We start from the raw sequence: 27,823 nt of genomic DNA, 5'->3' as shown, positions 1-27,823 counted from the left end.
ATTGACATTATTTCATACAAATTTCTGTAATAAACTAAATTAGCTGATCCTATTCTCATATATAATGGGGTAAGGGGGAGGTAGGGTAGTAGGCTGCCCCCAACGCTAGGTTGAGAGCAACTTCCGTGGAAGACCTCCGGCAATTATGAATTGCCCACCGTGGGACACGATCCCACGACCACAAGGTTAAGAGCCTTCCGCTATACCAATTGAGCTGGACGTGCAATTCATAAAAAATATTGAAATAGAATTTTATGTTAACAGCGGAACTCTTAAAAAATTTAAAAGAGAACATAAAAAAATCTAAGAGGTAAAAACATATTATCAATAAAAAATTTAAAAAATAAATTTAAAATGTATGATAATTTAAAATTCTATCATCGTCGTTTGAACATTGAGATAGCGCGAACTAGAACTAAGGGACTGGTGTGAGAATGAGTATCGTTGAGAGTTGATAAGGCTCAAGAAGAACCCAATTGTACTTGCACCAATTCAAAAACATATTGCCAAGCAAAACACAAGCCGTCATATATGACTTAAAATTATGCTTGAAGAGCATCTGAGATACCAATGACACACCCAAAATAATAAATTCAAGATCGAAAACTATTATAATTTTAAAATTTAAGATTATTTAAGCCGAATAGATATATGGCACGTTATAAAAATATTACATCATGTTTTAAACTAACATCACATCAATTTTTTTAAATGTACGTCATAAAATTAACAGTTTTTTTTCAAGCGAAATGACTATTATTTTTTTTCTAATGCATATGTTTCTTGTACTATAAGACAAAGACTTGTACAGTATTTTTATGGACCTAATCCGAAAGGAGTAAAATGAAAGGAATTTGAAATAAGAAAAAGCAAAAGAAGATATTGATTTTTGCAACATCCATGGCACAATTGAATAAAAGGGAAATAAATGTACAAGTACTATTTAGACAATGTTTGAATAAAGAAGGGGAATTGAACAGTTAAATCATGGGGCAAGGGAAGCGCAGCGAGTGAAGCAACTAAACTCCAAACAAAGTACACACCAAAATACATGTTTCTCGTTACCTTCATAAGTGTCATCACGACATTATATCCCGAAATATCCGTTCACGGGTCTCCCTTGCCCCCCCCCCCTCTTGGACTCTTCATATCTTTGGTCTTCATGGCTTACAATGATCACCACATGAAAACGATGCCTACAAGTTTGGGTAAATGACGAGATAGAATTATAAAAGTTTTGCTATTGTTGTTGGGAATAAATGGGTCATGGTGGACGTCCGTTAAAAATGATACACCTTTTTTGATTTTAGCGGAGAATCGTAGTCGATGGAAAGAACGATTGTTGATCAGTATCAAGGCCTTTTATCTCTATTAGAATGTAGAAGAGGGATGAGTGAGGAGGGAGAGACAAGATATTCTCTTATTCTTGGTCGAGAAGTTTTATAGTGATTATTAATATTGTTGTCAGGTATAAGGTTATTATGACTATTTATAGGTCAGAAGGCTAAATGGACATAGTCGACTAAAAATGAATTTAGCTCTAGTGGGTCACGTGGATCTCTCGGAGGACGTTTCAAGGGGCCACAACTTCCCAAGGGCCACTACAGAAAGATTCTCCAAAGATCTTGAGGTATAAAGATTAATATTGCGAAAGAGCTTTGGAAGGGGTATAACAGTTATCAAAAGAGATATATATGTAGTCGATGGTTGAAGTATTGTATACAATATCAGAAAAACTTATATCACTAAATATTAAAAATAAGACAAACCTCACGTCAACCATCTTAACGTAGATGCCATTAAAATGAACAAAATCAATAATTTTATACTAAAATTTTAGGCGAATCTTTAAATCCGTCCTGTATGTATATCTCAAAACCCTAAATCATCCCCATTTATCCACATAAAGCCAACCCTCCAAGTTTCTTTCTTTTAACACTTTTGAACAAAAATGTCACTTCATAATTACCACTTGAGCTATATGCACTTTCCAAACCATACATACATGTTAATTTCTTATAATCGAATCGAAATTTAACTTCAAAACCCACTTCATATTTACCATTTAAACAATACATGCACTTGTAAATCATATGTACATAAGCATATATTGATTTTTTTATGATTGAGTCGAATTTTAAGTTTTTAGGTTTGAATTAGAACAGATAAATTTAACTCCGACTGAATCAATTTGTTTATGAGCATTGATTTACCTATAATACACCCCACTACACATGTTAAATGTCTTGCAAACCCTAATAATCCATGTTAGGGTTGGGATGGGGACGAAGTGATAATCATGTAAATAAATGTAGTAGTAATAACAGCTAGAGGTCCACCTTTCATTTTCAATGGGGGAATGGACCTTTGTTACAGTTAAACATGGCAGCCTTTTCTCACAATAGAGTCCATTTCCCATAAATGAAGCTTTGTACAAGCAGTAATGGGTATCAAGCAGTAATGGGTATCTGAAAAATGAAGCTATGCTGGAATTAAATGCCATTTTCTTTTCTCTTTTTCTTTTAAAGCTAAAACACCATGATTAAAGAGCAAAGCAACAAGACAATGTCACTTGTAACGGTTGATGTGGGGACGCACGACGGTTTCCGTTATATAAAACTCCGAATCTCAGTCCACAAAATAATTGTGTGTGTATATATATATATATATATATATATATATATATATATATATATATTGCATTGACTCAATCGAATAAAGGACCAATGACGCTGAACTTTGCTTTTAAAAATAGGGACAATTCTCAATTTGGTCTTCAACTATGCTAACATTTAGAATCAGTTCTTATACTTTTGTTTAACTCAATTTGGTCCTTTTTATGATGTTATTATTTATCAAAATTGTTAAACATAAGTACCCTGTAGTTTCATGATATGACAGTCCAAGTATTATATTAGACATTTTATTTGGGCTAATCCGTATTAGATTTTGTAAAAATTTATTACAGGATAACTCTGCACATATAATTTATTCATTCACAACATCAAAATTTGACCACTCCCTCCTTTTAATTTCGGTACTAAGAAAACACATCATATAAAAGTAAGGGAATCAAATTATGTCAAATTAAAATATAGAACTAAATTGCAAATTTCAATATAATGGAGGGACCACAACGAAAATTTATTCTTTAACACTATATTGTTTATTTGTTCATACTATAACGGCGTTATCAGCCGTCACCTAGGCTATATATATAAGCATCCCCTTTGCTCTCAATTCAATACTCTCATTGTCATTATTCAACGTTTTCTAGTTTTGAACATCTCTTTCCCTCCCACTCTTTCTTTCTCCTTTCTCTTTTAAAATTCATCTCTTTTACTCCCCAAGCTTATTTTAATGGTTGCGTGAAGCAAAAGCTTGGAATATTGGTGTTTTTGTGTTACTAGAAACGATAAAGCATCCGAGCTTTGAGTAAAATTTCAGCTTCCTGCTTTGGTTTTCTCGGAAAATGGGGAAGAAAGATCAGCCGACAGAAGAGAAAATGAACCAAAGAGTTCAAACCGTTCTTCAACTCGTTAAGAAACAGTCTCCATTAACACCCAAACAGGTAAACTTCTTTTTCTTTCGTTCTCACGAGTTTCTGTGAAAACACAATGATTGTGATGATGGGTTTCTTTTAGTTTCATTTAAAAAAAATTGTTTTTGATTCATGGAAACAGGAAAAGTTTTGCAGTAATGCTTGCATTGAGAGGTTTCTTAGAGCAAAAGGTGATAATGTGAAGAAAGCTGCTAAGCATTTACGAGCTTGTCTTGCTTGGAGAGAGAGTATCGGCACTGGTACGAGATTGTAACGAAAATAAACCTCTTTTTTTAACACTAATTTCTCGTCCACAGAGCTCAAACTTTTTCTTTTTGTTTTATATAACGAAGAATCTTGCTTTTTTTTGTTTCAATTTTGAAAGTTAAAAAAAGGGTTATACTCCCATATGATTACTGCCACTTGGAGTCCATTAAGTAACCTAAAAACGAGATTAAAATCACTAATTATATTAATTATTCAAAGGGTTTTTTTTTTCTTTTTGCTGTTGGGAAAATGCAGAAAACTTGATAGCAGATGAGTTCTCGACGGAGATAGCTGAGGGAGTTGCATATACAGCCGGACATGATGTAGAGTCCAGGCCAGTCATGGTAATTTTCCCTTAAAATTTGATATTTATTATCAATTAATACATGTAAATTTAATAATAAAAATTGAATCTTTTATGATCTTTCCCTACTACAGGTTTTGAGGATGAAACAAGATTACCAAAAGTTCCACTCTCAAAAGATGTGAGTTGTACCTATTAACATAATTATTTAAATTTCGACCGATTGTATAATCGAAGTTTTATTTTTCTTCTTCTTTTTGTTATGGTTTCTTAGGTTTACTCGTCTACTGGTTTTTACATTGGAGGTTGCAATATCGACCATGCCCAAAAACATCGAACAATTCGTTCTACTCTTTGATGCAAGTAAGTTTTCACTTGAGATCATTCCATAATCATATTAACTCTTTTATTTCAATATGATTTTTTTATCATAAACTCAAACTCAAAATGTGGGAGAGGGTGAAAAGAACCCCAAACGAGTAAAAACCCATGTTGGACATCCCCGGCAAGACTTCTGAGACAACCTCAGATAATGTCCGGAGTGCCCCTTCAAATGTCCCTCTCAAATCTAAGTTTATTCACGAGATTACTAGGGCCTTATCGGGAATTGAACAGTGTTTAATACAATTGGTCAGTTTTCTAACAGTAAAGACCAAGACTTTTAATGTTTCTTTTTTCTCCCTTAATCCCTACAAAATGATAAGCTCTAATCTTATTATCCTCTGCAAAAGTCAGAGTAAATTGAAATTTATTGGATTATAATAGTAGGTTTTGGGCACAGGCTTTTTCAGATCGGCATCTGCTTTCATGAACCTGTTGCTGGCTGCATTGAAAATTGTGGGCGAGTACTACCCTGGACGACTTTACAAGGCCTTTGTCATCGACCCACCTTCCTTGTTTTCTTATCTTTGGAAGGTTAGAGGAACTAAAATCAAAATTTAATCATTTTTAATGGAAGGACTGAAACAGAAGTTTAACTTCGCCTTTTTTTATCAATATGCAGGGTGTTCGTCCTTTTCTGGAGTTATCAACGGCGACGATGGTGGTTTCGTCACTAGACTACGAAGAATCACTTGAATTCAACGATTTCACTTCATACCCGAGAGCATCATCTCTACGGTTCGATCCATCGTCGATCAAATCAACGGCCAAGATCGGCTCTTGCTCGTCATCCCGTTTCTCCTTCACAGTATCCCATCATTACGACTCCCTCAAGCCTTGGTACCTCACCTTGGCGTCCGACACGTCATCATCCAAAGTCGGGCCCACCGCCAGCCCCTCCCCGCTGGGTCCGGCTTTGATCTCGCCGCTCAACGCCCGGTCATTCTCGTTCGCATCCCCGGCCGCCAGGACGTCGCGCGGCAACATCAGCATGAGGAAGAGCTTGTTCCCGTCCACACCCTTACCGCAACGGAGCAAAGCCTTTGAGCCCGTCAAGGTCGCGCAACCGCGGACCCCACGACCTTCGTTCCTCCAATCGCCGGCGATGTTCTTTCGACGGGACGTCCATGTCAGCAGCAAGGCGGAAAGGTCTCGAGAATCTTTCTTGCCGTTTTTGAAATTCTACCGGAGGCCGTACGATGAGATGATTTATCGGTCGATGATGAGGCCACCGTTAGGTGGCTTGATATCCATTGTTAAACGTCGCCATATGTCCGTATCTCAACGGTTCTAGACCAAAAGTGGAAAGAGAAGAGTGCATAGTGCTATTGTATGTTACATTGACTTCCAGTGTTTTAAATAACACTACTAAATTACTAATAATTCGATTAATTTTTTGTTTATTTTTTGTTTATTGGTAATGGCAGAGTGATTATAAAATTAATGGTCAAATTATGATTTTAATCCCTCTATTATATTTAAATATTAAATTTAATCTTATAATTTATTGTAACATAATCTATTTACATAGTCGAACTTATTAACATTGTTAAATTGTAATAGTTAAATCATCTTCATCGCAATTTTTTAAATAAAGTGCATAACCATAGTTAAATGTGTTTATGGAACAAACATATTATGTCGGTTGATTGTCATTCATTCTATATTATGTCAGTTGATAGAACAAACATATTGTATTGATGGAACAATCGATGATCAATTGATAATAGACTGATTATATGAGAATGTGGGTCAAGATGGACTAAAGGAAAAATACTTCATAACTTAAAAGAAAAGTAGTCAATTTGAGGTCAATATATTTAGGTGGGAAAAATTTGTTGGGTCTTATATAAGTTCATTATAAATGCGATTTCCCTATCAATTATTTTATTTAAAATATCAAAATTCGAAGTTTTAACTTTTGGTTAAGAGAACTAGCACATTATCCTTTTGATCAACTAATAGTTAATAAGTGTTAGCATGTATATTAGATATAAGTAATTTTTAATTTTTTTTTTAATTTTTTATTAATATTTTTTTGATGACTTGAAATCATGAAACCATAACATACTCCTAAAATGTCACGACATCAAAAGAATTATAAATTGATTGAAAATCGGGTTCTAAAATTAGTGTGGATAAAAAAAATTCAATTATCAAGTTAAGAAAATTAATAAGTTATGAGCTAGAAATTATTTTATAGATAACTGTCAGTAAATGACTGAAAATTAATAAAAAAAACATAATAACACACATATTTATGTAGGAAATTATAGTAAAGGAGAAAAATCTCACTACAATTAAAGTTAAATTAAAAGAAAATTATGTAAGAGTATATAAAATTTATAATAAATATAATAATACATACATACATAATAATAATAATTCTAATTAAACAAAACTAATCAAATTATAATTTTTTAATTAAATCAAATAAAATTTAATATTATCCTTACATATTATGACATTTGTTTATTGTGGCTGGTTACAATGTTGGCAGAAGTGGGTCCGATAGTATGTGTCGTTTCTTTTTTATTTGATTGTGAGAAGTCAAATGCTGTTCAAAAATAGGAGTAGAGAAATGAGTGTTTGTCGTGTATGCGATGTCGTTTAGGAGGGAGAAGGTCAGTTTGTGTTTGGGATTTTATGGCCAACTTCGATCAACACAAATCTGAATATGCGGAGTATAAAATTAATGAGTCATGGAAGTGGACAAATTGGGTTTCTGAGTTCTGACTCACTGTTTCTTTTAAAAGTGTTGCTTTCGTTTGGGTTTCAGTGGCCTGGTTAAGGGAAAAGGATCGTCATGCAATTCTATCTGCACACAAGTTAACTGCACTATAAATCCAACTTAATATTTTGTGAGGAATATGGATCCACACGGGTCGGGTCAGCTCAGGTCAGGTCGAGTTTTCTATTAATCTGATTTAATCTAAAAAATTTATCTATTCCATTCAAAATTTGACCTGATTTGGATTTATGATAGTTTCATTCAACAAGACATTAGATTCAATTTTTTTATTACAAATATATTTATAAAACTATTAATTTTATTCTATAAAATAAGGATCTAATTTAAAATAATAATATAAAGAATAATATTATTGAATTATCCTTAAATATATAAAGTATAATTATATTTTTTTCATGTCAAATTATATATTTTCACCTTAAATCTAAACATAATCTAGCCTAATCTATTTCCCCCTAAAAATCTAACGTAATAAATTTGAATCAAAACTTGTGGGATTCGAGTCCTCTGCTCATCCCTACCTATTACGAGAAAGCGAAAAATTATACGGAAGGAAGAACTTGATTTGATTATATTTTTAGTTCGATAATTCAATCGAAAGGTTTTGATGTTTAAGATATATATATAATTTGACTCACAATTTGGAGACGTCTTATAAATTAACAATTTATTAAAAATATTTTTAAAAAATACTTTTGACAATTTGAAATTTTAGAATCTGAATCAAATCTCTGTAAGTAACTTTTAAATATTTTGAATTATAAATATATTTTCTGACATTTACCACATTAACCTAATAATGAGGAAGCCAGTAGTCTCTGCTCATAAAAAGTACCGATTGTAGATTCACAGAGATCTGAACGTTCCCGTTGTTTTCGTTGTTAGGTGGAATTATCTTTTTCAACCTATACTCATTTCTCTTTTGTTTTGGAACATTTCATTTTTAATTTGGTTTTTCAAATTCATATGTACAAAATAAATCAATGAGTATTAAAATCATATGTCCCATCTTTGATTTTTTTTATATTAATAATTTTATTAATTATTGATTTAACTTAAGCTTGAATTTTTAAAATATTTTTATATCTTAAAGGTGTATTTTCTATATTGATTTATTAGTACGTCAATATTTTATTCTGGAAGTACTTTTAGTGAGGATCGAGGATTTTATATAATAAATTGAAATTTAATGTTTCAAAAATTCCAAAAGGAAGCAGTCATCGGCTAGACGATATAAAACCTTAAACCCCACTTTCTGCAAAGGTTAAAAAATATTTGATTAATTTAATTATAATTTCTAAAAGTGTACAAAACAAATGTCTTTGATAGTTCCTCCAATGAGTTGGGCACATGCTGTTCTTGTTTGACTTTGTTTGCTTCCTACAGCTTCTTTCCCACCATAGGTGTGCAAGTCTGGGTACGATGGTCTTATTGCAATTTTAGTCCTCCAGTGTTTAATTTCTCTACTATGTTCTTACATAATTTGATATATTTATTTCCATAATGGTAATGTAGTGGTCCAAATTTATCACATTGTAACAACATGATTTTTTTAATTAATCGCATTCAATCAATATTACATTTATACGCAAACTAAATATTTATATATTTAAAAATTTTATGTCATCCCATCTGATAACTATTAGAGTTTTATGATTTGAATTTCATTTGATGACTCAAAAAATTTACGGTGTAACTTATTTATTAAAAAAGTAAAATAGAAAGAAAAATCTAGTATTTGTGGGTTAGAGGTTCTCAAATCTTGTCACACGTATTAAAGCTCCACGTGACTATATTTTTATTTTTTTTAATAGTTTAAGGTGATTATAAGGTAGAATCTGTTCAAAATATTTTGACAACGCACACACACCTTAAATTAAATATCTCTATAAATAAATATTAGAGATTATGATTAAGAACAAGTCTATTAACCCTTAAAACCGTGCATAGTCACGATCATCATATGTTCTTTTTATTTTTTTATATTATATTGAATTCCTACTTTTTCTCCTATATTTTTAGGGTTTTTCAATTAAATTTGTGTTCTTGTTTTGCCTTTCTTTTTGTTTTGCGACCATTTACTCGTCGTTATTTGGTAACCATAACAATTAACAATGCTATTAATACACATGTACAAATAACATTATAAAAATAATGGGATGTAATTGTATCAAATTAAAATAAAATTTCAAATTTTAACATAGTAAAGAAACTAAAAGCATGATTAAAACCTAATAGGATTGGCTTGAAGGTTTTAGCTTTGTAACATGAAATAGCCGAATGCAGCTTTCTTTGCCATGTATGGCCTTAATGTATGCTTACTAAAAATGTATTGTACTGCAGTCCAAAAGGTGCAGCCCAGCTCAAGTGGTCAGATATTTTGCCCAACCAAAGCTACCCATTTTTCTCAACAGCTAAGCAAAGTCCAAATATGCTTCAAAAATACAGGGCAACACTGATCTTCCGTCTCTTCCCCCCCCCCCCCCCCAAATCCAAGCCTCCTTGATTCCATTCTTAGAGCATCTGCTGTTGTTGGTTTCTTTTGGGATAGGATAATAGCAGAACAGACCAGATCCTCAACATTTGAACTTAAAATCATGCATACGTTATAATAGGGTGTCATATCTACTTGACACAAACAGAAGTTTGTTCTCATTATTTCATCAACTAATGGATTTACCTTAGTGAGATCCTCCGCCGACGTCTTTAATCGATCATCAAGATCTTACAAATCTCCTCGATTTGACTTAGTAAAAATACCTTTAACGCAATTTTTCTCTATGGTAATTATAAATAGGGTAAAGTATACAAATGATCCCTAAACTATATGGAGCTACTTTGTTGAGTCCCCCAACTTACAAAATGATCGTCTAACTATTCATATGTTCCAAACTCATCATTTTTCGTTTAAAAAAATTGACAGCAGTCCGAGCTGAATGTTAACCTGTTGATTGTGATATAATAAAATTTAATCCTAGAACCGTTTGAGTTGTATTTTGTGGATCGACTTTTAATTTACATTATGACGTCGAACTAGTGCTTCAAACATTATTTTATCAACCATTGTTTGAAAGCAACAATGGTTCCAATATACATCATTAAAATATAATTTTATCATATCTCAATTAGTAGCTCAGATTGACATCAATTTTTTAACAAACAAGGATGAGTTTGAAATCTATAAATAGTCAAGTGAACATTTTATAATTTTTATTATTCGGAGGACTCAATAAAATATCGCCCTATAGTCGAAAAACTATTTCTGTACTTTATCCTTATAATTATATATAAATATGATCTTAAAAAAATTATATATAAATTAAGGATTAACTTTAGAATTTGACCTATTATTTTCTTCTCAATAATTGAGACTTAGACACGACTACGATGATATTTCTTCCTATAATTAAATTTTGGTCAACTTATGTAATTAGTATGCATAGCTCGTGACCAGGATGGAGTCAGAATTAAATATACATATGAGTCGAAATATTAATTTTTTTAAGAAAAATATAATGATTTGTTAGACAATTAAACTCAAAATTCATAACACAATGTCTATTTATTTAATATTTAAATTAATGACCTAAATTGTTATTAAATAAAAAAATTTGAGAATATGAGATAAAAAATTGTTAAGTCAAATTCTATACTCGTCTCTAACCTCTGTACACTTTGCATGAGTTGTAGATATAATATTATCTTTAATTTGATCATATATTTTTATATTTTTTTAGCTTAGGAATAAAATACAATGATTAAATCTAATTTATGTATATTAGAGAAATTATTAATAGTATTTAACCATAAATTTTAGACAATAACCTCTACTTCTCTTTTGAATATAAATGTTAAAGACCAATAGAGTAGGCAGTAGCCGAAGAACAACAATGTCTCATTCATTAAAATTTTTCTTCTTTCTCCTCTCCACCATCACCACAATCCCCTTATCCCACCAGCAACACCCACTTGACTCACTAACCCCAAACGAGTTCATCCGAGTCAAAGCCATTGTTAACCAATCACACCCTTTCTCTAGCAACAACTTAACCTTCCAATACATAGGCTTAAACGAACCAGATAAACAAGCTCTCATTTCATGGCTTGAGAAAATAAGCAGCCTCCCCACTCCACAACCACCGCCACTGCCGCCGCCACCTCGTGAGGCATTCGTCATGGCACGTATAAACCACAAAACGCACGAACTCGTCATCGATTTATCGCTCGACCGAGTCGTTTCCGACCGAGTTTACGATGGAAACGGATACCCTTCACTCACTTTCGAAGAACAGAACAATGCGAACCGGTTGGTGTTCGAGTACGCACCGTTCTTGGCTTCGATAGCCAAGAGAGGGCTCAAGGTCGAAGAGGTGGTCTGTGGGAGTTTCACGATAGGATGGTTCGGGGAGACGAAGAGAAAAGGAAGGATAGTTAGGGTTATGTGTTATTATTTAGATGGGACTGTGAATTTGTACATGAGGCCAATTGAGGCCATTACTGTCACAATTGATCTCGAAGCGTTGAAGGTCGTGCATTTTAAGGATCGGTTGATGGTGCCTGTGCCGAAGGGTGACGGGACCGATTATCGAGAATCGTCGCAAAAGCCGCCTTTCGGACCGGAGTTGAAGGGGATCACGGTTGTGCAACCGGACGGTCCTAGCTTCACCATTGATGGAGGCAGAGTTAGGTGAGTTACATTAATTAGTAGAGCAACTTTTACAATTTTTATTTATTTTTTTGAAGTCTTGTTGTTGGAATTATTAGCCGATTAGAAATGCTGCCGTTATATCATACATGGATTCTACATGACTCAGATTCCTTTTGCTTGGTAATTTTGTACTTTTTGGGGGTTTAAATTGTTATTTACTTAAATTTAAGAATTAGTCCTTACACTTTAATTTAATATATAATATGATCTTCTATTTCTATATAGGCATTTGGTTTTTTGGGTTATTTGTTGCTTCTGCTTCTGGTTTCCATTCATTTTTCTTGTAAAATTTGTACGTTCTTTTGTTAAATTATAGTTTAGGTCCTTTAATTGCGTTCAAATGATTGACATCGCTTACTATTTTGTCTGATTCTCCATTACTCTATATTTGTATTTTTTGGGTGAAATTATGGTTTTGCTCCTTTTAATATGCTTAAATTTGAGATTTAGTCTATATACTCTAAACTGACATAATTTAATCTCTGTATTTTTATAACATCGCTTGTCACTTGTTAGTCTAAATAGTCAACACTTAATTATTCTGGTTAAATTGCTAACATAGTTCCCCCCCCCCCCCAAAACACCCTTTCAAACGATAAATTTTATGGTAGTTTGATAGGTTGGAAGGAGTTTCAAGAAAAACTATGCCGTGCAAGAATTGTTTACGATGTTAATTATTCAGACAAATCAATGACAATCTGAAACCTAATAGGATTGGCTTGAAACTTTTAGTTTTGCAACATGAAATAGCCCAATGTAGTTTTCTTTTCCATGTATGATCTTAATGTATGCTTACTAAAAATGTATGATACTGCAGTCCAAAAGCTGCATCCCAGCTCAAGTGGTAAGATATTTTACCCAAAGCTACCCATTTTTTAACCCTCCACGGCTAAGCAAAGTCCAAATATACTTCAAAATACAGGGCAAAATTGACCTTTCTTCTTCTTCTTATTTTTCCCAAATCAAAGCTCTCCTTGATTCCATTTTTAGAGCATCTTGCTGTTGTTGGTTTCTTTTGGGATAATAGCAAAAAACCCCGCAACATTTGAACCTAAAATCATGCATACGGTATAATAGGGTGTCATATGAATCTTCTTGACACAAACAGAAGTTTGTTCTCATTATTTCATCAACTAATTGATTTACCTTAGTGGGATCCTCCGCCGGCGTCTTTAATATTTCATAATGATCGTACAAATCTCCTCGATTTGACTTAGTACAAGACCTTTTACGCAATTTTCCTCTATTGTAATTATAATTATATATAAATCAGGGATCAATTTTAGAATTTGACCTATAATTTTCTTTCCAATAATTGAAACTTAGACATGACTAAGATGATATTTCTTCTTATAAAATTTTGGTCAACTTTTGTAATTAGTCTTTGTATTATGCATAGCTTGTGAATTTAGATATTGCACTTTAATTTGGTTTTTTTTAATCCTTATAACTTTTAGATTTTGAGTTTCAACCCTGACTCAAATAATAGTTGTGAAATCTGTTAAGTCAAATTTTATACTTATCCAAAATAAATAAATATAAATGTTATATCCCAAATAGTGTAGGCAGTAGCCGAAGAACAACAATGTCTCTTTCAATAAAGCTTATCTTCTTTCTCCTCTCTACCCTCACCACCATTCCCTTATCCCACCAGCAACACCCACTTGACTCACTATCCCCAAACGAGTTCATCCGAGTCCAAGCCATTGTTAACCAATCACACCCTTTCTCTAACAACAACTTAACCTTCCAGTACATAGGCTTAAACGAACCAGATAAACAAGCTCTCATTTCATGGGTTGAGAAAATAAGCAGCCTCCCCACTCCACAACCACCGCCACCTCGTGAGGCATTCGTCATTGCACGTATAAACCACAAAACGCACGAACTCGTCGTCGATTTATCGCTCGACCGAGTCGTTTCCGACCGAGTTTACGAGGGAAACGGATACCCTTCACTCTCTGTCGAAGAACAGAAAGATGCGGACAAGTTGGTGTTCGGGTACGCACCGTTCTTGGCGTCGATAGCCAAGAGAGGGCTCAAGGTGGAAGAGGTGGTCTGTGGGAGTTTAACGACAGGATGGTATGGGGAGACGGAGAGAAAAGGAAGGATAGTTAGGGTTATGTGTTTTTATTTAGATGGAACTGTGAATTTGTTCATGAGGCCAATTGAGGCCATTACTGTCACAGTTGATCTCGAAACGTTGAAGGTCGTGCATTTTAAGGATCGGTTAATGGTGCCGGTGCCGAAGGGTGACGGGACCGATTATCGAGAATCGTCGCAAAAGCCACCTTTCGGACCGGAGTTGAAGGGGATCACGGTTGTGCAACCGGACGGTCCTAGCTTCACCATTGATGGAGGCAGAGTTCGGTGAGTTACATCAATGAATAGACCAACTTTGACTATTTTTATTTATTTTTGTGAAGTCTTGTTGTTGGAATTATTAGCCGATTAGAAATGCTGCCGTTATATCATACAAGGATTCTACATGACTTAGGTTCCTTTTGCTTGGTAATTTTGTACTTTTTGAGGGGGTTAAATTGTGTTTTACTTAAATTTAAGATTTAGTCCTTATACTTTAATTTAATATATAATATGATCTTCTATTTCTATTTCTATTTCTATTTCTATTTCTATAATATGACCATCCAGCTCAGTTGGTAGAGCACAAGGTTCTAAACCTTGAGGTCGTGGGATCAAGTCCCACGGAGGGCATTTCATAATTTGGAGGTCTCCTACGGAAGCTGCTCTCAACCTGGTGTTGGGGGCAGCCTACTATCTTACCTCCCCCTTACCCCATACATATGGGAAAAAAGGGACATCCATTTTTTTTTTTGCTTCTGCTTCTGGTTTCCATTCATTTTTCTTGGAAAATTTGTGCGTTCTTTTGTTAAATTATAGTTTAGGTCCCTTAATTGTGTTTAAATAACTGGTCCCGCTTACTATTTTGTCGGCTTTTCCATTACTTTAAATTCTTATGATTTTTTGGGTCAAATTATGGTTTTGATCATTTTAATAATGATTAAATTTGATATTTAGTCTATATACTTTAAATTGACATAATTTAGTCTCTTTATTTTTATAACATGCTTGTCACTTTTTAGTCTAAATAGTTAAATAGTTTTATTTTTTATTTTTCATTTTAAAACACCCTTTCAAACGACAAATTCTATGTTAGTTTGATAGGTTGGAAGGAGTTTCAAGAAAAACTATGCCATACAAGAATTGTTTATTATGTTAATTATTTAGACTAATTAATGACATTCCGAAATTAAAGGATCAAATCATATAAAATTATAGGGAGTCAGTCCCGAGTTCAAGCATGGCAAAGGGACTAGAACTAGGATTTGACCAATTTTTATAGTCGAGTTTATTTAACACAAAATTGTCCGTTTTATGACTTTGAGCAGGTGGGCCAATTGGGATTTTCACTTAAGTTTCGATGCTCGTGTTGGTCCTATCGTATCCTTGGCAGCCGTATACGACACCGAGAAGCAGCAATTTCGTAGGGTGATGTATCGGGGATTTGTATCGGAACTCTTTGTGCCGTACATAGATTTAACCGAAGAATGGTCCTACAGAACGTTCTTTGACGCCGGAGAATATGGATACGGTCAATGTGCGGTGCCGCTGCAGCCTCTGAGGGACTGCCCGGCGAACGCAGTTTTCATGGGTGCATTTGTTGCTGGCCGCGATGGGATGCCCATTGAGATTCCTAATGTTTTCTGCATCTTCGAACGCAATGCCGGTAATGTCATGTGGCGACACACCGAGACCATGATTCCGGCGGGTTTGGTATGTCGAACTTTCACTCAAGTTAAAATAGTCAAATTATGGTTTTGGTGCTTTTATTGTGCTAAATTTTGGTATTATGGTCACTTTACTTTTAATTCGACACAATTTGATTTCCTACTTTTCATATTTTTATTAGTTGTTAACACCTGATTCCAAAATCTTGGCATGTTTCACTAATCTTGAAAGGTCAAATTTTGATTTTGGTCCCTATATTATACTAGAATTTTGGATTTAGTCCCTGTACCAAATTTGGCCTTTTACTTTTATAATGTTATCGATTAATCCAATTTGTTAGCATCAAAGTTTTGGTATGTCAAATTTTCACTAATGTTAAAGGTTCAAATTATGATTTTGGTCCCTCCATTATTCTAAACACTAAACAGAGACGGAAGTATGTAGAGAGTGAGGGAAATTTTTGGTCTAATGACATTTTAGGTACCTTTCAGTTTGAACTTAAGCTAAATTAGGCTTTTTTTTTCTAATTCTAATTTTTGAGATTAAATACTTAATAAGTCTCTATTGTTTTGAACTTTGATAATTTGTCCCTTCTAATATTTGGTTCTAGCTGTGATTCTAAAATTGAGATTTGATCTAGTACTTTAAATTGTCTTTGTTCAGTACTATTTTATAATGTTATTATTTAGTCCAATTTATTTATAATGTTAGCAAATCCTATTAAACTACGGTCATGGAATTATTTTCTAAAGAATTGTAAACCTACAAATCAACAGAATTTTTAAGGATATATTTTAAAATATTATATAAAAAATTTAACGAAAATAGTTAATGATTTTATCAACTTAATAACATTATTAAAGTGAGAGAACCAAATTATGTTAAATTAAAAGTATATGGACTAAATCTCAAAATTTAATATAGTAAAGGGACCGGAATCATAACTTGTCCATGTCAAAAATAATATTGTAGGTGAAGATAAGGTAAGGTCTATTAATGGAGCTTTAATGGCTTTGTTGCAGGTTACCGAGGTCAGGCCTGATGTTAGCCTGGTGGTAAGGATGGTGTCAACTGTGGGCAATTATGACTACATAAATGACTGGGAATTCAAGCAGACTGGTTCCATTAAAGTCACGGTAAATGACACATTAACTACTCGCTTCAAACATTTTTCTTTGTGAATAACAGTATCTAATATTAAATCATATAGATTGATGTATGATTTTATATTATATGAATAAATTTATAAAAATTTAATGACGAAAATAGATTATCAATAGAAAATATACCTAAATTATATGAAAATTTAAAAAATTTCTAAAGGATGTTCGTCACCGCCAGCTTCCCTACCTATAGATGGAATATTTTAATTCTACAAGCAATATTTAAAATGGCCATATTTTTGTAACAGGTTGGGCTATCTGGGTTACTAGAAGTAAGGGGCACAAAGTACACCCACAAAGACCAAATACATGAGGAAGTTTATGGCACACTATTGGCTGAAAACACATTAGGTGCACATCATGACCATTTCCTCACCTATTACCTCGACCTTGATGTGGATGGTGAGTCCAACTCGTTTGTCAAGTCCAAATTGCAAACTGTGAGAGTAAATGACCAGAGCTCACCTAGAAAGAGTTATTGGAAGGTTGTTAGTGAAACGGCTAAGACCGAGTCGGACGCCAAACTTAAACTCGGGTCTGAGTCCGCAGATCTCTTGGTTGTGAACCCTAACAAGATGACTAAAATGGGTAACTTTGTCGGCTACCGTTTGATCCCGGGATCAATCACGGGTCCGCTTTTGACTGACGACGATTATCCGCAGATTCGGGGAGCCTTTACCAAGTACAATGTGTGGGTTACGCCGTATAACAAGTCGGAGAAGTGGGCAGGGGGAACGTATGTTGATCAAAGCAGGGGAGAAGACACTTTGGCTACATGGACCAACAGGTATATAGTCTTATTGAAGTTAGGTGGGACTAAACTATGCTAAATTAAAGGGACTAAAATCATAATTTGACCATTAAAATTGTTATAATGTTGGCATTGTTATAATATTTTACTATTTGTTTAATTGCAGGAATAGAAGAATAGAGAACAAGGACATTGTATTATGGTACACATTAGGTATTCATCATGTACCATACCAAGAAGATTTCCCTTTAATGCCGACAATAAGCACCGGATTCGAGCTCCGTCCGGCCAACTTTTTCGAGAAAAATCCGGTGCTTAAAGTGAAAGCAACCAATACTAATGTTAGGTGGCCTAATTGCACCCTATGAAGTCTGGGACGCAAGCTGTGAATCAGCTTAAGAACGCCAACGATCAGAAACAATGAATTTGTTTGGTCAATCTCTCTTAGGTTTTAAAGAAAGAATCCCGATTTTCTGCTATTACAGATCAGTATGCAAATTGGTTTGGATTGAAAAATATCTTATTTCAAATTAGATCTAATCCGAATGTGACTTATCGAACAAAACAAATATACCCTTTGAACGATCAAGTTTATCGAACCCAATAGATAATCCGACACACAGATGAACATAAGAAAATCAATACAGTGATTAAATTACAAACATAATCACATATCATGGCATCATCTTGAATTACAGATCATAGACCTGCTTGCCAGTGAACTTGACCTCAATAGGGCTAACATTCTTCCCAATGCTCCTAAAGTTCAGCCCTACACCTTGTCGGCCAGGGTTCACCTTCTCGGGGTACACACCATCTTTGGGGTGCAAATATTGGACCTCACCATTGGGGAACACCCTGTAGAATTGGTACTTGATCTTGTACTTGGACCTAAGCCTAGTCCCCAGAGCCAGACACTGCTCTTTCCTAGCCAACTTGAGCAGGTTCGGACCTTGTCTCATGATAGCAGCACCACCCGTCGGCATCTCGAATATTTGTTCCTTGGGTGACTCCCATGTGATCACATAAAACTCTTCCACTTGTGCCTTACGTAAAAGTCCACCCGTGCTGCCCCCGAATATCGGAGAAGGGGTGTTCGGATCGAGCTCGGGTGGGGTGAACCCGACCGGGGCTTCCTTTGTGGCGGTTGTTGACTCGGCTTTCTCTTCGGTTGCTTCGGCCTTGATGGTGGTAGGTTTTGGGGATTTGAAGGTAGGGAGTTTTATGGATGACGGTTGCTTCCATGGCACGGCGACTCGGTTGCCGGTTTTTGGGGTGAGGAGGGTTGTGGGAGTGAGAAGGGAGGATTGGGTTGCCATTGCCATTGAGAATAGGGAGGGAAATGGTGTTTTTTTGTTGGTGATGGTTGGTTTTGTTAGAGATTATCAGATTAGAAAATGGACCCTAGAGAGAACAAGTGGTGGAAATGTTTGGTAATGGATAAGGTGGGATGTGTTGGACCAATTAGATTATGTGATTTTGATACTTAGGCTTACCCACGCCTCACCCTTTTATTTGTTGAAGATTTTTTAAAAATAGTTTTTTTATTAATTATTGAGATTTGATTTATCAATTAATCAATTAGAATAATTTTTTTTATTATGACACAAACTTCAAGCTTAATTAAATAAAAAACTAATAAAATTTTGATTATCATTTTTAACCTTAAAGCATACTTAATCATTTGTTTATTTATTTTGGGTACATAGAATTTTTTTTCTTTGAACAATTTTTACTTAAAAAAGAAAGAATAATTTTATTTATAATGGGTATTGAACTCACAATTTAAAAAAAAAGTTTTGTCAATTGAAAGCTTTTAATCACAAAACTTAAATTATATACTGTTAATATATCCTTTCTCATTCAAAGTCATATGTGTAACTCATTAAGTGACCTCAATAGTAAAAATAAATGTTGTTCTATCTAGAGGTGCTAGAATGTTATCAATTGATTAAGAAATGTATGAATAAATATTATCTTATAATCACCTATAATATTAAAAAAAAGTCACTGATGTAGAGGTAAACTTCTAAAATTTTAAGAGATGACGACCTTGTAAAATTATAGCGAGAGAAAACAGATTTTTAATATAAAAAATCTAAAAATATATGATAATTTTAAATTTTAAAGGGATGATTACCCACCGGTTGCTTTGGTCAATCCTTGCACCGATGTGAGATTATAATAAGATAATGCTTGTTCCCATTTGATCTAACAGCTTATATACCGTGCCAATGTTACAGTCAAAGAATATTTTTTTCCCGATAATATAGCAAAGAATCTGCATAATTCTTGACATTACTACAATGTCAAGAATCTAAACAGAAAATAAATAAATATATATTACTTTCATGATTTAGATTGAGATACTGTTTGGGATCCCTTTGCCAGTGAGTCCACCATCTCTTGTGTAATCTGAGGTGTTGGGATAAAGCAATGTATATGGCATCTTCACTGCTCCAATTCTGTTCTTCAATCTACTATCATTGTTCCGTTCCGTTACTCTCTTTTCAATCTCCACCAGCTTCCTTCCGAATCTTTCGAATGCAGCTAAGGGTTCGACGTCCGAAGTCCACTCCGGCGTATCTCTCTGTCCGAGGTATATTTCATCACTCAGAATGCCGCGATAAGACCTCGATAAGTGACACACCGAGCAGAGTTTGGAACTGTGGTGTGATTGTTTTGAGGAAGGCCAACTCAGGGTCCTTCTCAAGCTCGGCGTACTCGGCTGTGCCCTGTTCGGGCATGAAGCGACGGCTAATTGTCGACCGATTAGGGAGGTAGCCTGCATAAGGGTATTGTCCGAAGTTGACGGCAGCATGCAATGCAGAAGAGATCCATATGATGATTGTGCATGCTTCGATGAGCTCGGCTCGTGTCTTCATCTCGGGCCACCATGGTTCGTGTTTCAAGTCGTTGTGGCCCTCATTCCGAATCTCTGTCCACCATGATTGGATCTCGGTGTCCGCTTTTACTACTTCATCTGAAGGGTAGTAGAACGAGCAATACTCGGTGACCCAAGTTTCGATGGCCGACCATATCTCTAACCCGTCGACAGCATAAGGATAGTCTTCTATCAGAAGTTTGAGGCCAATTGGGTTGCCTGTGTCCCTAACAGCCATTCCTCTGCAAAGAAATAAAGGGTTCAAAGGTAGTTACTTAAATATATAGATATACGTATGTACGTGAGTGCGTACATATGTATGTGTGTATGCATGTACGTACGTATGTATGCATACATGTATGAATTGACTTACCTCTTAATTAGATCAAGAGGGAGAGACTGGTCAGTGAAAATCCAGTTCTTGTAAACAGAAGAAGACATTTCCAGGGCATGTTTACCCGGAAAGACGGTCAACTCGAAAACCCCGCCGGCATTGATGAGGATCTGTCGGGCCAAAGCGTTTATGTTCATCGTGTCCCGGAAATGGGGATGCAAGAGTTTATATATGGGGTGAACCACACTCAGCTGCCTATTACTTGCAATTATAAATGGCTCAATCACAGCATGTGTGTTCAACCTGCAAACATGGCAAATAAGCATTGTGAAACCTTAGACAACTTCCATAGCTTTTTACTACACTTATCAAGCTTTGTCATTGCAATGTTATACCAATGAGAAATGAGCTGATGGTAGCCGGAATCGTTCACGACAGCATAAGCTTTGGCCAATTGCCAGACCGAACCTTCGATTCCATCCTCTGCTGGGGTGAAAACTTTGCTGACAGCACCATGGGTGTCCCCTTGTGGATGTGGCAAGCTCAACTCAATCGCTAATGGCTTCAGTGTGCCGTCGTCTTGCAATAAGAATAGAGTTCTCGTGGCGTAAGTCTTCGTGCTAGTCGAATTTATCCGCCGAAGGTACGGCATCAACGCATCATGATGATTCAATATAAACGGTCTGTTGCCTTTAAGTGCCTGAATTACATGTGATCAAAACAATTAGTATTCAACAGAGAAACATTATAATTTGGTAATGCGATAACGAAAGCAAAGCCGATACCTCTTCCACTGTGAGTCCATTGATATTCATCTCGATGTGTTCAGCCTTAATCGTACTTTTCTGGTTCCCATATGCTTTCGGATCAAGCTTGCTGGCTGGTGGAAATTCTTTGAGCCGACTGATAACAACTGGATTGACCCCGGCTAGTGTTTCTCGAGCAAACTCTTCGTCCGTCCTCCAGGCCGACTTGTCCTCTGCAACCACACATACAATAAGCAACTTCGTTGGAATTAAGCGTTAGATGGGGCAGTTCCCGCATATACCTTTGATGACAGCAGGCAGTGGGAACTTCATGAATCGTTCACCGTCGTTACGAACAAGTTCGCGGATCATCTCCCAAGGGAGGCAGTTCCTTATCTTCTTAAGAGTGTCATCATTTGGTAGTTTGATACCCCCTTCATATAGATCGAGTACATCTTGAAAGGAATCGAACTCGTTTATGGTTTTGTCGTATACCGCTGCAATCTCGGGGATCAATACCTGAAACAATGATTTGAGAGCATAGGCCAGAAAATCCGAAAATTTCACCATGTTGAATTGTTCATCTCGTGGAACATAAATGTCTAAGTTTAGAAGAGATAGCCTGCTCTCTGTATTCGGATCTGTTACAATGGTAAAACAAAACATTACATCATATTAGATTGCAAATGCTGCCTATGCTTAACATACTTATAAATGCTGACCTTTTTTGTGTGGTTTCCGACCGGTTCTCCCGCGTCTCGGATACGGAATCTCCTGCGATCCGCCGAGGACCGGCCGAGCAAAATTATGACCCTTTTCCGGCATTGCCAAGTCATTATAGTAATCATAATCATAAACTCTATCCCATTCATTGAGCTTCCCTTTTCCTTTTCCATTTCCTCTGAGATTCATCAGCTCTTCTTCCCTGTACTTCCGTAATGGTTCAGGCATTTGACGTGGAAGATAGGTCTAAAATCCAACACATCAAAGTTGTGTCTTAACAACCAGACATAGTGTTTATAATTAATGAAACAACTGGACCAAACAAGGATCATGTTACGTACGAAAACGAAAGTTACCTTGTTGGAGAAGAAGACTCGATGATAGTTGTAACGACGAGACGGATACACCCATGAATTGCAAATGAAATGGAGGCGGCCGTGACCCGGAACATTTTCGAGAGTGAGTGTCTTGATGTAGAACTGGCTGTGGTGATGGTTTTTAATAATGAAAGCTCCAGGGATGCCCATGGATTCATCCCACTCGAATTCAATGGTAAACACGGTTTCACCGGCTGTTAATTGTGAGACCGTTGTGATCCATTTCTCCAAATATGAAGGCTTGCCTAGCTTCCCTCGCGATCCGTCCGCTGTAACACATCGAAAATTTCTTAAAATAACAAAAACAAGTTGTATTTCGAATTTTTTATCGGTTAATCTCGAATAATGAACACACTTACGAATCTTGTCCCCCTTGCTTGCAAGATTCAAACAAGCAATGTAGCAATCACTGAATGAGCATTGCTTAAAAGGCTCACTTTATATACCAATTTCTAACAAGCAACAAACATTCATAATATAAAAAACCACAAAAAGACAAACATGTAAGAAACTAACCAGGGTCTGTATGAACAGCACTGATAAGCTGCAAAGACACGCCTTTGCCTAGCAGCTCATGAACTCGATCGAGCAAAGAAGATTTGAGATCATTGAAGTCCAAAACATTTTTTTCCATCAAAACCACTGTTCCTTTGATCTTGTTCTTCTTGTTGTTGTTCTCTTCGGACATGCCTTTATCCTTTGTTCTTGGCTTCCCACAGAACTTCACCATTGCATTGTTGAACACCCTTGAACTTGGACAGTATCCCATGAAAGACAGCTAGCTGTAAACCCAGACAAAAAGATCTGATATTTTATAGTTTTAAGTGCTTGAAATTTGGTAATGTTGATGAATGTAAGGAGGGAGACAGGTTTTGGGTCTGGTTTTTCTTGAACTGGGCAAGACTTGGATTTGGATGGAACGAATCAAGGTTTTAAATACTTCCAAATGACACAGCTAATGACACAGTTCGATTAGAAATATCATGGTTTTCTTTTTTTGGTTTAAATATGAACCTCGTCATTGTACTCCTTGAAATTTTGAAATTTATTCCTGCTACATCTATTTCTAAGAATACAGTCCCTCCATTTGTCTGATTTGAAAACTAAAATTCAATCTAGAGAACTACTAATGAGTACCCATTAAATTAGAATGTGTGCCATTTCTATATTCTAAGGATTAATTTAAAAATTAAATTTTAATTAATAACGCACACCCAAATTTAACAGAAATAATTTAATGGGGTTATTAATTTACTTTAATTTTAAATTAGAAGTTTAAAGTGTACAAGATTGTGAGATGATTTGATCATTTTGTTAATTATTTTGATTAAAATGTTGATGTTAATTTGTTTTTCAATATCGACTCTTTTCAACACACAAAGAGATCATGTCAACATGACGAGTTAAAAATGGTGTTGGTAACATAAATTTACATTAATACTTTAATTGGAGTAATTAGTCGTGTCAGTTATTTGAACCAAATATTATTTTTCACTAGAATTTGGAAGCATTCCATGTCATTGTGTCTTTATTAGTTGATATTTAAAGGACCTGATTCCACCCAGACGGTCCATTTCTATTGGTCTACTTAAGGGAATTCTTTCTTACGAAGAAATGCCACGTAGCTTCTTGTTAAAAAAATACACATATATACGAATCACGAATTAATTTAGTGAAATAAAATATTAAATCTTTTAATTTAAATTTAAATTTTAAATTTTAATATTATAAATAAAATAAATTAAAAATTTTAATATTATAAATAAAATAATTTTAAAATTTTATTTTATAATATTTGATTTAAATTAATTTATTGTTAAATTAAATACTTGTATTATAAAATATAATTTTGTAATGTTTTATTTGTATGTCCCTTAGGTTCATGCATGACACATGCTACCTCTTTTTGTGGCATATACCTTGATCTCAATATCTATGGCTTCTGGAATATTGAGATTAAGTCTTCCATGAGCTGGAACTTAAGACAAATTTTGAAAATGAGACCAGAAGTTTTTTTTGTTTTGTTGCCTTCTATGACAAAAGTCAAAAAAATATGGAATGCTATTAGGGTTAAGACTCCTAAAGTCTCATGGCATAAACTGCTATGGTTCCCTCTCCACATCCCCAAACACAACTTAATTATTTGGATGATTTTCCTCGACAAACTTCCTACAAAAGAAAGGTTACAGCGTATGAGACTTCTTAATGATTGTCATTGTGTTTTCTGTGGTACTGTCATGGAAACAAAAAATCATCTCTTCTTCGAATGCCCTACTGTTGGTTCTTTATGGGTTGCTGTATTCTCTCTAAATGGTTTGCAAAACCATCTTTTGTCATGGAATGACCTCCTTACTTGGGCTACTGCTAAATGGAAGGGTAAATCCCTTATCACATACATTTTTAAGCTTGCTTCCAATGCTCTTATTTACACTCTATGGTAAGAAAGAAACAAAAGGATTTTTCAAGAACGTTCAAGGACCATTGATGATCTGATTCAAGCCATTAAGGAAACTGTTGGTTTTCAATTAAGGGGTAGAAACTTTAATAGATTAGATACTGTTAATATTACTCTTTGTAACAATTGGGGTATTATTTGATTGCTGTTATTTTTTGTATGTAGCAATCCCTATATCCTGAACTCTGTTTTTGTAGCAATTCTTGCTCTTTGGGTAATAAATTGATTGAATTATCCAAAAAAAAAAATTTATTCTATGTGATTATCTTCTTTTTCACTTGCAATAAGTAAATGCTAGGTTTGCCTATGAGATTAAGCTTATTTTTTTTTTCAATTTTATCGTTTACATTAGTCTGATCAATAATGAAGTTAAAATTAATAGTCTAAAAGTTATAAAATCACTCAAGAACTGTAACATTAACATATATACATATGATGTGATCAAAACGAGAAATAAGATATTAGATTTTGATATAGATATTTATATCGTTTATTGTTATAGGAAAAAATAAATTAGAACGAGTAATTTTGATCATAATTTATTTGATTGTACATTAGTTATAATCGCAATTGTATGTTGTACTTGTAATTGTTCAAATAAAATTTTATCATAAAATAACGATGATGAAGCTAATAACTATAAGATTACTAAACAAACAAGCTAATAAGTTTGTCCTAAATGGCATCGTGTAATTGTTTGCTTGAAGAGAATGAATAAACTTAAATGATTGTTAATTAATTATAAGGCAAGATATCTATCAAGAAATTAGTGAATTAGTACCATGATTTTGATATAATTAAGCCTGAGATGTGGTAAATTAACCTAAATCTAAATCTAAAAATCCTTTTAAAAAAATACTTAAATTCAAACACGAGCACATGATCTCAAAATTCTCAATAGTAATATAGAGAGAGATAAAACTTAAAACTAAAATTAATTTCAATTAATAATTTAGCTAGTAAATTGGTTAAATTGACACGTGTATATATAAGTATAATAAATATTGAGGGGTAATTTTATCATCGTATTCGACAAAAAGTATTAATATCATCCCTTGCTCTAGAATGCATTGATATTGTCTTTTGATAGATAAAATCAATGTTAACCAACACAATACTGAAGTGATAGTCAGTGATGGTCCACATATTTATGTAACTTAGAGGTTTAATTAATTTTCTAGTAACCTATACTTGTAGTCACTGAGCATTTAGGACAATTTCATTTTGCTTATTGAACTTTTAAAACTTGTATGGTAATCACTTAAATTTTAATTCGCTTGTTTCCATTATAATCATTATCGTTAGTTATCGTTAAGGAATGCTAAATTGACACGTTACAAATTTTCTTCTCCTAAGAACTCCTAATTTTTCAAATTCTTAGCCACCATAAAAGCCTAATTTTTTTAAATGGAGTTGTCGTCGGTTAATCCCAACCGTGGTAGGGTTTCATTTGACCAAAAGATCAACATATTTCAATTTCAAATTGATCTGACATTTAACAATGGTGGGTTAGAAAGTTTTAATTTTTAGTTTCTTCTAGATTGCCACCTCATATTGACGTCGTTTTACTGCCAGTCGATGAGATTTTCGATTGAAAGGATTACCAAACTTGTCCTAATATTCTTTTTCTTTCTTTCACTTCAAACTCGTAAGATAACATTCTAATCTTCTCAAATCCTAATTAAGAAAAAACTAATTTTTTTCTATTCGCTAGTGTCAACTGTCTGATCAACATGAAACCAAACTATGTTAATCTTTTAGTCAAACGAATCTTTCCGACTTTTGGGATTGATTAAGGACCACTCTATTCATAATAAATTTGACCTTTTACTACAGTAGTAAATTTGGAACATCAGAGTTTTTTTAGAGAAGACTTTAACATGTAACGTCAATATTTTTTAACGATTGCTAAAAATAGTAATTGTAATAAAAATGAATTAAAAATTTAGTAATTGTAATGTAAGTTTTAAAAGTTTAAAAATCTAAATGAAAACACCATAAAAGTTTAGTGACTATCAAGGTAATTTACAATTAATTTTTTTAAAGTTCAAGGCCTCCTAAAAAGACCTCTTAAATTTTTATATCAAGTCATCATTCACGTATAGATCATAATATTATTATTATTAACTTCTATAATAATACTATAATGACCAATAATAATTTTTATCGATCAAAGGACAATACTAATACAATTAAAAATTAGGATAAACATAGATGGTTTTAATTCAGTGCTAGAATTAAAATACCCCTTAAATGGTGCAGTAAAAAGATCATTTCCGCTAAATTCATAAAAATTAGTTGACTATATTCTCATATATAATAGGGTAAGGGGGAGGTAGGGTAGTAGGCTGCCCCCAATGCTAAATTGAGAGCAACTTCCCTAGAAGACCTCCAGCAATTATGATCGTTATAAATTATTATTAATAAAAAATAACCCTTAATAATAATGCTGTAATTTATAATAATATAAATTCAAGATATGCAAACGCATATTTGCTGCATCAGGCAACTCAATTATGACCCCAAACAACTTGTCATCAACCAAATCATTATGGATAAGTCCATTATTCAGCTGCATAATTTTGTTCCTGCCAAACCTAACAATCAATTAATCAAAAATAGGAAAAACATAAATTTATTTTACGAAAGTTACAAGATTTAATAAAGGGTAATATACAAATGGTCCT

The 27,823-nt window shown here is 34.2% G+C and overlaps 3 protein-coding genes and 1 pseudogene across 4 annotated transcripts; 2 read left to right on the top strand and 2 right to left on the bottom strand.

Moving 5' to 3' along the window:
• The first annotated feature begins 3,268 nt into the window (after positions 1–3,268).
• LOC120218249 lies at positions 3,269–5,879 on the top strand. Its single transcript, XM_039215226.1, has 7 exons — positions 3,269–3,571; positions 3,684–3,801; positions 4,064–4,152; positions 4,247–4,293; positions 4,387–4,475; positions 4,894–5,027; positions 5,116–5,879. Exons 1-7 carry the CDS (start codon positions 3,473–3,475, stop codon positions 5,785–5,787), a joined length of 1,248 nt encoding a protein of 415 aa, XP_039071157.1. The 5' UTR covers positions 3,269–3,472; the 3' UTR covers positions 5,788–5,879.
• Positions 5,880–9,262: 3,383 nt separating this feature from the next.
• Positions 9,263–19,005, bottom strand: LOC120218252 (photosystem I reaction center subunit II, chloroplastic-like). 2 transcript variants are annotated; one of them, XM_039215228.1, is made up of 2 exons: positions 18,311–19,005; positions 9,263–9,306 (listed from the first exon to the last, which is right to left on the bottom strand). In XM_039215228.1, coding segments are annotated over exons 1-2 (633 nt in total). In that variant the 5' UTR covers positions 18,943–19,005; the 3' UTR covers positions 9,263–9,305. The 2 variants fall into 2 exon arrangements, with proteins under 2 accessions (XP_039071159.1, XP_039071160.1); XM_039215229.1 differs by lacking the exon at positions 9,263–9,306 and having other exon boundaries at positions 18,310–19,005.
• Positions 11,132–18,094, top strand: LOC120218248 (primary amine oxidase-like). The gene is made up of 5 exons (XM_039215225.1): positions 11,132–11,932; positions 15,364–15,748; positions 16,726–16,839; positions 17,115–17,653; positions 17,784–18,094. The coding sequence occupies exons 1-5, from the start codon at positions 11,136–11,138 to the stop codon at positions 17,983–17,985; spliced, it is 2,037 nt and encodes a 678-aa protein (XP_039071156.1). The 5' UTR covers positions 11,132–11,135; the 3' UTR covers positions 17,986–18,094.
• Positions 19,006–19,857: 852 nt separating the features above from the next.
• On the bottom strand, positions 19,858–23,508 carry LOC120218247 (annotated as a pseudogene).
• Positions 23,509–27,823: the final 4,315 nt, after the last annotated feature.

This window comes from Hibiscus syriacus, unplaced genomic scaffold (genome assembly GCF_006381635.1).
Source record: "Hibiscus syriacus cultivar Baekdansim isolate YM2019G1 unplaced genomic scaffold, ASM638163v2 tig00110195_pilon, whole genome shotgun sequence".
Taxonomy (NCBI): domain Eukaryota; kingdom Viridiplantae; phylum Streptophyta; class Magnoliopsida; order Malvales; family Malvaceae; genus Hibiscus; species Hibiscus syriacus.
This window is presented reverse-complemented; position numbering and strand designations above follow the sequence as displayed.